The following is an 11,428-nucleotide window of genomic DNA, read 5'->3' as shown; positions in this document are numbered from 1 at the left end:
TCTATGGTTCACAAAAAAATTTTGTTCAATGGAAAAAAGAGGTTGGTAATGTAGGAATCCCACTGTGTCGCATGCCCTTAAAAAGAAAATAATTGAATTTCTACTTTAAGAAGGGTTCAGTTGAAAATTTTTAATTTTTCAATATTTAATACTTCTAGCTTAAAATTCCTTAAAATTATATCATTTTGAAAATTTTTAAGTTCATTGATTGATTTTTTAATTTAGACTATTGAAAATGATAACGTGGGTTTATATATTTTTTATAATGAAAAATGTTAGTACCTTTAATTTTTCAACGCGTAAATTATTGAGCATTTGAATACAAGATTTTTAAATTAAAAACTTTTAAATTTCAGTTTTAAAAGTTCAAAATTTAACAGTTTCACTTTAAATCAAATGTGGAAATTGGTTTAGCTTTAGTGATCCATTTTTTAAAATTTCATTGACCATGAAATATATTTGCGAACTGGGAAAAACCCGGGAATTTATTTCTTCGATTAAAACGGCCAGCCTAAAATCGTTTCTCTTGAAAGTTTGGATTAACTGTCGCCTGTATTTGCATAAATAAGAAATATTGATCTTGATTATTTATTGCAGGAAATGGTTTACGAATATGAAGAGGCAGTAGAAGCAAGTTACCTTTCGTCGCTTGTTAAAGCTTTTAAAAAGAACATAACAGACGGCTATTTTAACTTTATAATTTTGGACACTATCAACGAGAAAATATCAGACTACGACGACATGTGGAGTTTTGCTAAAACGAAAGGCTTCAAGGTAAAATTCTTATTGAATGATTGAATATTTAATGACATAATTATTTCAATTTTTGCCTTCAACTTTATTGAAACTTTTCAATTTCTCTCTTCTCACTATTGAAAAGGTCTACGTTTGTGAAATGGAAATGGATGTTCAAATTTGCCTCAAGAGAAATATTCATAATCGATCTGAGGATGAAATCAATAGGATTGTTGATTATTTTGAGCCAACTCCAAAGCATCATCAAAAATTAGATATAAATACTCTTTTGCAAGATCAGTCGATTGAAGATGTTCAGATGGAAGAAACTCAGGAGGGCGAAAAAAGTGTTGTTCCTCCAGCCAATGAAGATAGTCAGGATAGTCAGGAAGATACTGTAGCGGTAAGAAAAATTATCTAACAACAAAATAGGACCTTTTTGTAGCTACGAAATTTTCCGGGGATATAATTTTATATTTGGGAACTTGTCTATTTTTTTTGTTTATTCGTTTTTTTTTTTTTTTTTTAAAACTTTAAGAGTAAAAATTGTGGGGAAACTTAAGTAGGCTTTTTTTTTTTTTTTGTAAAATTAGCTTTATATTTTTAATCAAGTCGTGGTTTTTTTTCAGGGGGTCAGCAAATGGGAGCGAATGGAAGCTGATGATAAATTAGGTAATTTTTGTTTTTTTTTATTTATCAAAGATATTAAACAGGGTCGCTACAAGATTTGGAAAACCTGGAAAAGTCGTGGAATTATGAGAAAGTGATTGAAAATTTTTTATTCGCTTCTATTTCAAAGTCTTTGAAATTATTTTTTAGTTTAGGGCGTATTTTTAATTTCCGAATACGTAGGAATTGATTTCTTTTTTTTTTTTTCATCTTTCTGAAATATTTTGAAATTTATGTGAAATATTTCTCAAATCCTTGTGGAATCTTTTAAAAACTTTAAAATCTTTGTGAAATATTTTTGTAAATTCGGAATTTGGTGTATACTAAATACTCGAGTAGCAAATCTCCTGACATGATTTTAATAATTCCAGGCATAATAAATTTTTAATTAATATTAAAGAAAATTTGTGACAAATTGAAGAAGAAAAAAATTGATCTTCAAGACATTTTTTTTATCTTTTAAGATATTTGAAACCGTTGTGAAATCAATTTAAATCGTTGAAATATCATTAAATCTTTCAAGTCTTTTTGAAATTTTTTGAAATCATTGTGAAATTACTGAAATCTTTGAATTATTTTGAATTTTTTAAAAAGTTTTGGTATATATGAATTCATTGTAGAATTATTAATATCTTTGTAAAATCTATGGAAATTATCTGAAATATTTTCCATTTTTTTAAAAGTTTTGATATATTTGAATTAATTTTTAAATGATGGAAATCTATTGAAATCTTTTGAATATTTTGAAAAGCTTTAATATATTTGAATTCATTGTAAAATTATTAAAATTTTTGAAATATTTTGTCAATCCCTCATTATGATAGAAATAATTCCAGACTATTAATAAATTTTATATTAACAATTATGAAAATTGCTTAGAATTCAATAATTATTAAAAAGTCATTCACATTTCTATTAATAATTTGATAAAAAATTTATGATAAATTAATCGGAAATAAGTAGAATTTTTTTAAATCAAATTTAATTGACTGGATTTTTTTGGAAAAAGTAGACCAGGAGAACCTGGAAAAATCTTTTAAAAACTAGACTACGAGGGAAACACTTTTTTCCTCTTTTTAAGGATTTATTTCATTGTCAAGAAATTTTTTAAGGCTTTAAATTAAATAATTTACAGTTGAAAGTCTTTAAAGCTAATATGAAATTTCAAAAACTTTCAAAATTTTTGATTTCATATCAAATAATTTCATATTAAAACTCCAGATTTTCAATTTAAAATTTTATAATCAAATGACGTCTATTTCACAAATGTTAAAAATTTTAGTTCTTTAAAATTTTAAGCAGAATTTTCAAGTAGAATTTTAGTTCAGAAAATTCATGGAATTTTATAAATGAGACTCGAAATTTTTTTTTAGTCGCACCTTTTTTTAAATAAGCGAGAATGAAAATCCTAAAATTAATGGAATCGTTTGAGCTGAGAAAAAAATTTGTCGGTTGCCATTTCGAAAGCTTGGATCTTCCGAAATATTTTGAAATTTTTCAAGCATTTTGGAATCCGGTGTATTTTTGTTAAATCTATGTAAATTTTCTGAAATAATTTGAAATATTTGATGTAGTCTTCCGAAATATTTTTAAAATGTTCAAAACTATTTTTGAATCTTTGAAATTTTCTGAAATCTTTTCAACCTTTTGGAATCCAAAATTTTCTAAAATCATTGTGAAATTATTGAAATTTTAGTGAAATATATTTAAATCTTGTAAAATAGTTTGAAATCTTCTGAAATAATTTGTATTCTTTGAAACCGTTTAGAATCATTGAAATATTTTGCATTCTTTAAAAACCTTTTGACATTGTTGTGATATTATTGGAATTTTTGTGAAATGTATTCAAATCTTGTGAAATAGTTTAAAATCTGTGAAATCTTTTGATATATTTTGACATTTTTGAATTGTTCTGAAATATTTTAAATCTTCTCAAAACCTTCCAAATAATCTGAAATCCATACGAGTTTTGTGAAATCTATGAAATTTTTTGTAAATTTTCTGACATTTTTCATTAATATTATTGGCAATTGTTTATAATTAAATAATTATTGAAAAGCTCTTCACATTTGCTGCACCAACCCTGAAGTTGGCACTTTTTCCATTTGATTTATTTATTTTTTTGTTAAGCTTAGAATATAATTTACAGGGCTATATTAAACAATGAAAATAGTAAAGTTCCGAATAAAAATTAATTATATTTCAAAGAATCTAAAGTAGATTTATCTAAGAAAATATATATATTTTTTTCTCATCAACAGACCGTTTGGACGGGTTAGCAAAAAGGAAGCACGAAGGAAAGCCACAAACGATGGAAGACTTCCTTCAAGTACCTGACTATTATAACATGGAAGACAATTCTGGTAAAAAGAGGGTGAGTTTCCATAAATTCTGTTTTTCACAGTTACTTCAGTGATTTAACTTAATCGATAAAAAATTAATTTATTTTTTATTTGCGTACAAAATACTCGGAAATAAAAAACAAAATCAAGAATCCAGCAATCAAATTTTGACCTGACACTCTTGTATTTAAATTTCTAAAAATACATTGTTTTAAATAAAAAATTCTGTTTTAAAAATTGTACAAGATTAAAATTCTGGTCTTTGAACATTAATCGACAGGGATATTGAAAAATTGAGCAGGAAAAAGTTAGGGAATTTTGAAAATGAATTTTGCAGCCACTTTGATATGATATTCTTGTTATTAATTATTTATCTTTGATTTTTTTTAGTTGCTTTCTCCTTTCGATTATTTTTTTAGTTGCAAATTTAAATAATTCAAGAATTTTATTAAAGTCATCCTTTTTGTATTGAAAATTAAACTATTTTGTGAGAAATTTCTCTTTTCGGGTTGAAAATTCAACTGATATCTGTTCTGGTTCCGTTATTCGTTGCGAATTTAAATTCTTTGTTTGAAAAATCAATTTATTAGTAAAAGATTGAACCACTTAATTCAAAAATAACTATTCCATTTGATAATAAATCATTTTCTTTATCTATTTTTTAGTTAAAAATTAATTTTTGTTCAATGAAAAGTTAACTTTGACGTTTTTGTTTCAAATAATTTTTTCAGTTAAAAGTACGTTTTTGGTAGAAAATTAATCTTTTTGGTTGAAATTTCTTTGATTGAAAGTTAATTTTTTTTACTAACATTTTCTGGTTGAAAGTTCAATTTTTTTGCATAAAACTCGTCATTTAAATTTTAAAAATTCAATTTTTCGGTTGGAAGTTAACTTATTTGTTGAAAATGTCTATTTTGTGATTAAAAATTCAACTCTTTTTTTTTTGTAGAGCATCCATCTATTTGTATTAAAAATTCGTCCTTTTGGATGGAAGATTCATATTTTTTTTGTTGATAATTTAATTATTTTGTTAGAAAGTCATATTTTTTGGTCAAAAATTCAACTGTTATTGAAAATTTATATTTTTGCTCTAAAATGGAATTATTGGTTTGAAAATTCATTTTTGGGGTTAAACATTTAACTATTTTAGTAAAAAAATCAACTATTTTGGGTTGAACATTTAACCATTTTGGTTTAAAATTAATTTTTTTGTAGAAAATGTATATTTTTGTGTTGAAAATTCAAGTGTTTTGTTAAAAATTAACTTTTTTCTTAAAAGTTTATTTTTTGGTTGAAAATTCAACTGTTTCATTAAAAATTCGTTTTTTTAAAATGAAAATTTAACTTTATTAGTAGAAAATTCTGGTAGAAAAATTCGTATTTTCGGATTGAAATTGAAACAGTTTTGTTGAAACTTCTTCTTTTTAGCATAAACATTCAACTTTTGTTAGAAATTGTAAATATTTGAGCATGAATTTTTTTGTGGAAAATTAATACTTTTTGCTCGAAAATTGAGCTATTAGCTCGAAAATGAGTTTTTTCTTGAAAATGAATAATTTCATGTAGAAAATTCTATTGGTTTGATGAAAATTTGTCTTGTTTAGTTGATAATTCAACAATTCCAATATGAAATTCTACTATATGGTTTGAGAATTAATTTTTTTTCTTTCAAATTCATATTTTCTGGTTGAAAATTCAACTGCTTTGTAAAAAAATGTCTATTTGGAAAAAAAATTCGTCTATTTGGATCAAAAGTTTATTATTATTTTATTTTATATTTTTTGTAGTTTTTGTTTTTTGAAAATTCAATTATTTTCTTGAAAACTAAACTATTTTCAACTGTTTTGTTGAAAATTAATATTTTTGTTAGAAAATTGAATTATTTGGTTGAAAATGAACATTTCTGTTCAAAATTTATATACTCGGATTGATAATTAAATTTATTGTTGTTGTAGGCAATTAATTTTTTGGTTTAAATATTTAACTATTTTTGTTGAAAATTCATTTTTTAGGTTAAACATTGAATTAATTTGATAAAAAAGGCAAATATTTTAATTAAAAAATTCAACTATTTTGGGATAAGCATTTATCTATTTTGGTTCAAAATTAACTTTCTAGTAGAAAATTTATATTTTTTTGTTGAAAATTCATCTGTTTCTTTCAAAAATCGTCTTTTTGACTTGAAAATTTAACAATTTGTTTGAAAATTCAACTATTTTGTTGAAAATTAACTTTCTTGTCGAAATTAAAAAAAAAACAAAATGCAACTTTTTGTTAGAAGTTTTTAATATTCGGTTGAACATTAACTTTTTGTTGAAAATTAATTTTTTGGTCGAAATGCATATTTTCAGGTAGAAAATTCAATTAGTTTGTTGAAAATTCAACAGTTTTTGGTAGAAAATTCAGGTTAGGAATTAAGTTTTTTGTTTCATATTCATATTTTCTGATTAAAAATTCAACTGCTTTGTAGAAAATTTGCCATTTTTATTTAAAATTCAACTATTTGGTTGAAAGTTAGCTGATTTGTTGAAAATTAATTTTTTTTGTTCAAAAATTAATTTTTTGGGTTAAATATTAAACTATTTTGATTGAAAATGCATTTTTTGAGTTAAACATTTAACTTTTTTATAGAAAATTTATACTTTTGTGCTGTAAATTCAACTTTGAAAGTTCTTCTTTTTGGCATAAAAGTTCAACTTTTTTTTTTTTTAATCTTAAATATTCGGTTAAACGTGAAGTTTTTTGTTGAAAATTAATACTTTTTATTCGAAAATTGAACTATAGGATTAAAGATTAACTTGTTGAAAATGCATATTTTCATATCGAAAATTCAAATTGTTTTGTTGAAAATTTAACAATTTTATAAGAAAATTCCACTATTTATTTGACAATTAATATTTTCTGGTTGAAAATTCAACTGCTTTGTAGAAAATTAGTCATTTAATTGAAAAATCAATTATTTTGGTAAAAAGTTTAACTATTTGGTGAAAAATTCTTCTTTTTTTTATGAAAATTCAACGGTTTTGTTCAAAATTCGTCCTTTGTATTGAAAATTCATCTTTTATGTTAGAAACGTAATCTTCTTTGTTGAAATAACTTCATAAGTTTAAAATTGTAATTTTGAAATTGTTTTACCCCGCCTATAAAAGACTGTATCCAAAAAAATTTACAAGATAGAAATTATGGTCTTTGCATATTAATGGCAAGGAAAAGATCCTAGAAAATTGAGGTAATATTGAAAATAAAGTATTGCGGCCGCCCCGATTTTCCCTAGTTAACCCTCAAAGTGCATACATGGTAAAAATCACGGTAAAGTGCATCGTGGGTGTTATAGACCCCAGCGTATTTAATCATGTATTGTCTAACCCCTATTGAATTTTTTGTCATAAGAAAATTATCCGATATAGTTTAAGGTATCTTTTATAAGGTAGATTTGATTTTATAGCCATTTATTTAATTTAAGATTGTTAAAAAAATTCTTGAAAAATAAGTAAAAAAATGTAGTTGTTTTACTTAAAAATTTATCACTCACGCAATTTTAATAATTTTAACCTGAAAATTTATAACTCTGCTTTTGAAATAGTATACTTTCATAAAAAAAAAAATATTGCAACATGGGTGCTTTCAAAAAGATATTTATTTGCATAGTTTGCATAAATTTGCATAAATTGAGTTATTATTATAAAAATTGAGGAACTTTGACATGCAACACAATAAAATTATAAGAAATTGAAAGAAGAGACATATATAATTGTATTTTAACAATTATATTTTATTCAACACATCCACAATTTGCTCTCGCCTGACGCGCTGCCGTATGTCATAGGCCATCTGCAAAGAAAAAAAGTATGAAGTAATCGAAAAAAATTAATTATTTCACTTTATATGATATACTTACGTTAAAAAGTAAAAAAAAAAAAAAAAAAATTTAAAATGTGATCTAAAATTACTTTCTCATCCACGAAGTGCACACTGGGTGTTAGACACCCCTCGATTTTTTTACCTCCCCTCTCAGCAGCTAACGCTTGACGCACTATTAGAGTTTTTAGCTGGTTATATTACTTTGAGAACGGTAACATTAATGAGAATATTACCGAGAATATAATCGAGAAATAAATTCTCTGATAATTTATGAGAATCTCAGAATTTATTTTAATTCATAGAAAATTGCATTTTTTTCGTTAACTTTTCGCTTGAAAATTCAACTCTTTTTTTGATAGTTTGTCTTTTCTATTTTAAAGTTTACCTGCTATAGAAGTAATTAAATCTTTTTTTGATAAAAATGCAACTATTTAGTTAGAAATTAAACAATTATACTATTTTCTTGAAAACTTAACTCTTTCGTAGAAAATTTACTTTTTGTTTAAAATTTATATTTTGGTCAAAGTATTTTCTGGATGAAAGTTCAACTTGTAAAAAAATTGTTTTTCATTACGAATTCATCTGTTTTAGTACAAAATTGATCTTTTTTGCATAAAAATACAAATATTTGGTAGAGAATTTAACTATTTTGTTAAAAATTCATCCTTTTTGATTGAAAAAATTCGTCTTTTTGGATTGAGAATTCAATTTTTGATGTTACTGAGTTAACCGGAATCTTTTTTGGATGAAAAATCAACTTTTTTGTAATAAATAATTCTTCTGCTTTAAGATAAATTTTATATTTTTTTTTATAAAAATCAAACTATTTGCTAGAGAATTCAACAATTTTGTTCAGAAATCATCCTTTTTGGTTAAAAATTCATCTTTTTGGATTGAAAATTGATTTTTTTTGTTCGAAAATTATTTCTTGTAAAAAAAATTCATAGTTTGATCGTGAACACTCGACTAAAATCTTTTTCAACAGAAAATTCAACTATTTTGTTGAAAATTTATCTTTTTGATTTAAAACTTAATCTGTTATAGAAGAAATTTCATTGTTTGTATGAAAATGCAACTTTTTGGTTAAAAATCGTTCTTCTTTGCTTGATAATTCAACTAATTTGATTAAAACATTTGGTTGAATCGCTTTGTTAAGAAATCACTTTTTTTAAAAAGATTTATATTCTAAGTTTAAAAGTCATATCGTTGGTTAAAAGTTTAATTATCTTATTATAAATTAATCTTATTTAATTTTGAAAATTCAACTAATTAGGTCAAAGTTAAACTACATTGTGAAATTTGTTTTATTGAAGGCTTATGTCTGGTTGAAAATTTAACTGTTTAGTGGAAAATACTTCTTTTTTGTTTGTTTAGAATTCATTTTTTAACAGAAAATTGAACTTTTCCATTTTTTAAGATTGATATTTTTTAGTTAAAAATTCGCGTTTTTTTGTGAAAAAATTATTTTTTAGTTTGAAATTTCCTTTTTTTTTGTAAAAATGCATTAGTTTTGTGTACAAATTAATTTTTTGTTGAACAGTCATATTTTTTGTTTGAAAATTGAATTTTTATAAAGAAAATTTTTCTTCTAGTTTGAAGGTTCAATAATTTAGATAAACTTTTATTTATTTTTTGAGTAAAAAATCTTTATTTTTTGGAAATTCGTCTTTTTGGTTTTAAAATTCTTTTCTTTTGTTGTATAAATTTCAATCTTTTTTTATTAACATATAAACTATGAGACACTTTATCGTTGGTAATATGTCTTTTTAGGTTGAATATTCAACTATTATGTTAAAAATTCATTCATTTTGTTGAAAATTCGAGTATTTTGTTAAAGAGTTACCTTTTAAAGTAGAAAAAACTTTTTTTTTTTTTTTTAATAAATTAATACATTTGAAAATTTTAAATTTGTATATGAAACACTAATTCCTGAATATGTCTGAGCTAGAAAATAATTTAGAATCAACCGCTGATCTAACCTGAACAATAAAAATGTTTTTAAAAATCATAAATTTTATAAATTCTTTTAAATTCTCCTAAATTATTTAATATTCTCGGTAATTTAGGAACTCTACGCAGTATGCGGAACGACTTTGCTTACAGTTAGTGTCTTCAAATAAAGCTAGATGGTGAAATTTACTCAATTTTTTCGAATTAAGTATGGTTTATAAGAGTTTGAAAATTGCTTGGGGTGTCAGACACCCACAATGTACTGTAAGGATTAAATTTAAATGTCGAGCCTGAATTAAAAAAAAAAAAAGAAGATATTTTGATTCATTATGAATTGAATGTCTTATAAATTGGAATTTCAGGTAAGATGGGCCGATTTGGAGGAACGGAAAGAACAAGAAAAGATGCGAGCCGTGGGATTTGTAGTTGGACACACAAATTGGAATCGTATGATGGATCCCACCAAGGGAGAGAGTGCACTAACTCGTACGAAGTACATATGACCCAGGTTTCAACACCATAATCGTGGCTTTCCACGATGGCGTCATAATTGAATTTTTTCCAGTTGATAATTCCACCAGTCGGGATCATCATATTTCAGTTTACTATAAAAATGTGTCTCTTCAACAAGAAGGAAATCATCTTCCGAGTGTTGTGAGCATTTTCACTCAACAACAGTAACAACATCAATAACAACAAAAAAAGGTAGCATTTTCTGATTGAGCTTGTAAAAAAATGAACTTGTGTGAGGACTGACATTTTATCAAATGAATTTATATTATTACTAAATGCACACACACACACACACACACACATACTGCGTATTCATTTCTTGTGTATAGTAAGGCGTGCTGCTGCAATTCTCTATTTGAAAACCGATGTGAATTTCAAGCATTCTTCAGACTATAATTAATTAGTTTGACATGACTCGCCCCCTCGCTTCCCCTCTTGACTTTTATAAATCTACCAAATAATTTGGTATGAATTAAAAGTGCGAAGAATTGTTTATAACTTGTGTGTGTGTGTGTGTGGGGGAGGAAATAATTGAGATTATGTCGCGTGAGATGATTTTAGAATAGAAGGAATGGAGATTGATTGAATGAATTGTGAGCGAAAAAAAATTGACTAAAAGAATTTTCAAGAGAGGCAAGAGTATATTATTATTATACTACTTTCATGACACAAGTGCTACTTTTCCGCAATAACTTTAAATCAAGTTGGCGCATACATACACTCTGTTTGTTTGTATAATGATAATTATAATGATAATGATAATTAGAATTAGAATTACCATTTGTTTAATGTTCAAGTGGAATCGAGAGCCACTGAGAAGAGGTCAGTTTACGCATGTAATTTTTTAGTAATTGTGTTGATTTCAATGCAATTGTCGAAAGTCCGTCAATTTCGCGTGCTGTCCGAAATAATTATCAAGGGATTACAATCGTCAGAATACTTATAATAAGGTGATATATATTGTACTTTACATTTTTGTTGATAGATAAAAGTCATTTTAAACTGTCTAAATATTCTATTTTTCATTTATTCATTTATTCGCCTACGTTTTCTGTGATCAGAAATTCGTTTTTAGAATTTATTGCTTTAAGGGCATGTGAAACAGCTAAATACCTATATTACCGACCACAGTTTTTCAGTTCACTGAATGTTTTTTTGAACCTAAGAACTTTTTTTGTAAATAAAATATCGAGCTGAAACTTTGGGAAATGTCTTAGAGTAAAATAAAGTACGTTTAGGTACTGCATTTTATTAGGAACTTCACTGAAAATTATTTCATCTTTTTTCTGAACCTCAACATTTTTTGAACGTTCGTACTTTTTTTATACATAAAATATCGGTCTCAAACTTTGAGAAAT

General features: G+C 25.0%; 1 protein-coding gene across 2 annotated transcripts in view; it reads left to right on the top strand.

Annotated features, from left to right (window-relative positions):
- LOC117175728 overlaps nucleotides 1-11,081 on the top strand; it is a 49,531-nt gene extending 38,450 nt beyond the window's left edge. For both annotated transcript variants that reach the window (XM_033365517.1, XM_033365516.1), the window contains exons 11-15: nucleotides 598-774; nucleotides 881-1,138; nucleotides 1,365-1,407; nucleotides 3,666-3,778; nucleotides 9,920-11,081. In XM_033365517.1, the coding sequence (XP_033221408.1) occupies nucleotides 598-774; nucleotides 881-1,138; nucleotides 1,365-1,407; nucleotides 3,666-3,778; nucleotides 9,920-10,060 (732 nt within the window). In that variant the 3' untranslated portion in view covers nucleotides 10,061-11,081. The remainder of the gene's footprint in view (nucleotides 1-597; nucleotides 775-880; nucleotides 1,139-1,364; nucleotides 1,408-3,665; nucleotides 3,779-9,919) is intronic.
- The last annotated feature ends 347 nt before the right edge of the window (nucleotides 11,082-11,428 follow it).

This window comes from Belonocnema kinseyi, chromosome 6 (genome assembly GCF_010883055.1).
Source record: "Belonocnema kinseyi isolate 2016_QV_RU_SX_M_011 chromosome 6, B_treatae_v1, whole genome shotgun sequence".
NCBI lineage: Eukaryota > Metazoa > Arthropoda > Insecta > Hymenoptera > Cynipidae > Belonocnema > Belonocnema kinseyi.
Note: the sequence above shows the minus strand (reverse complement) of the source record. Positions and strands in the feature narration are given on the sequence as shown.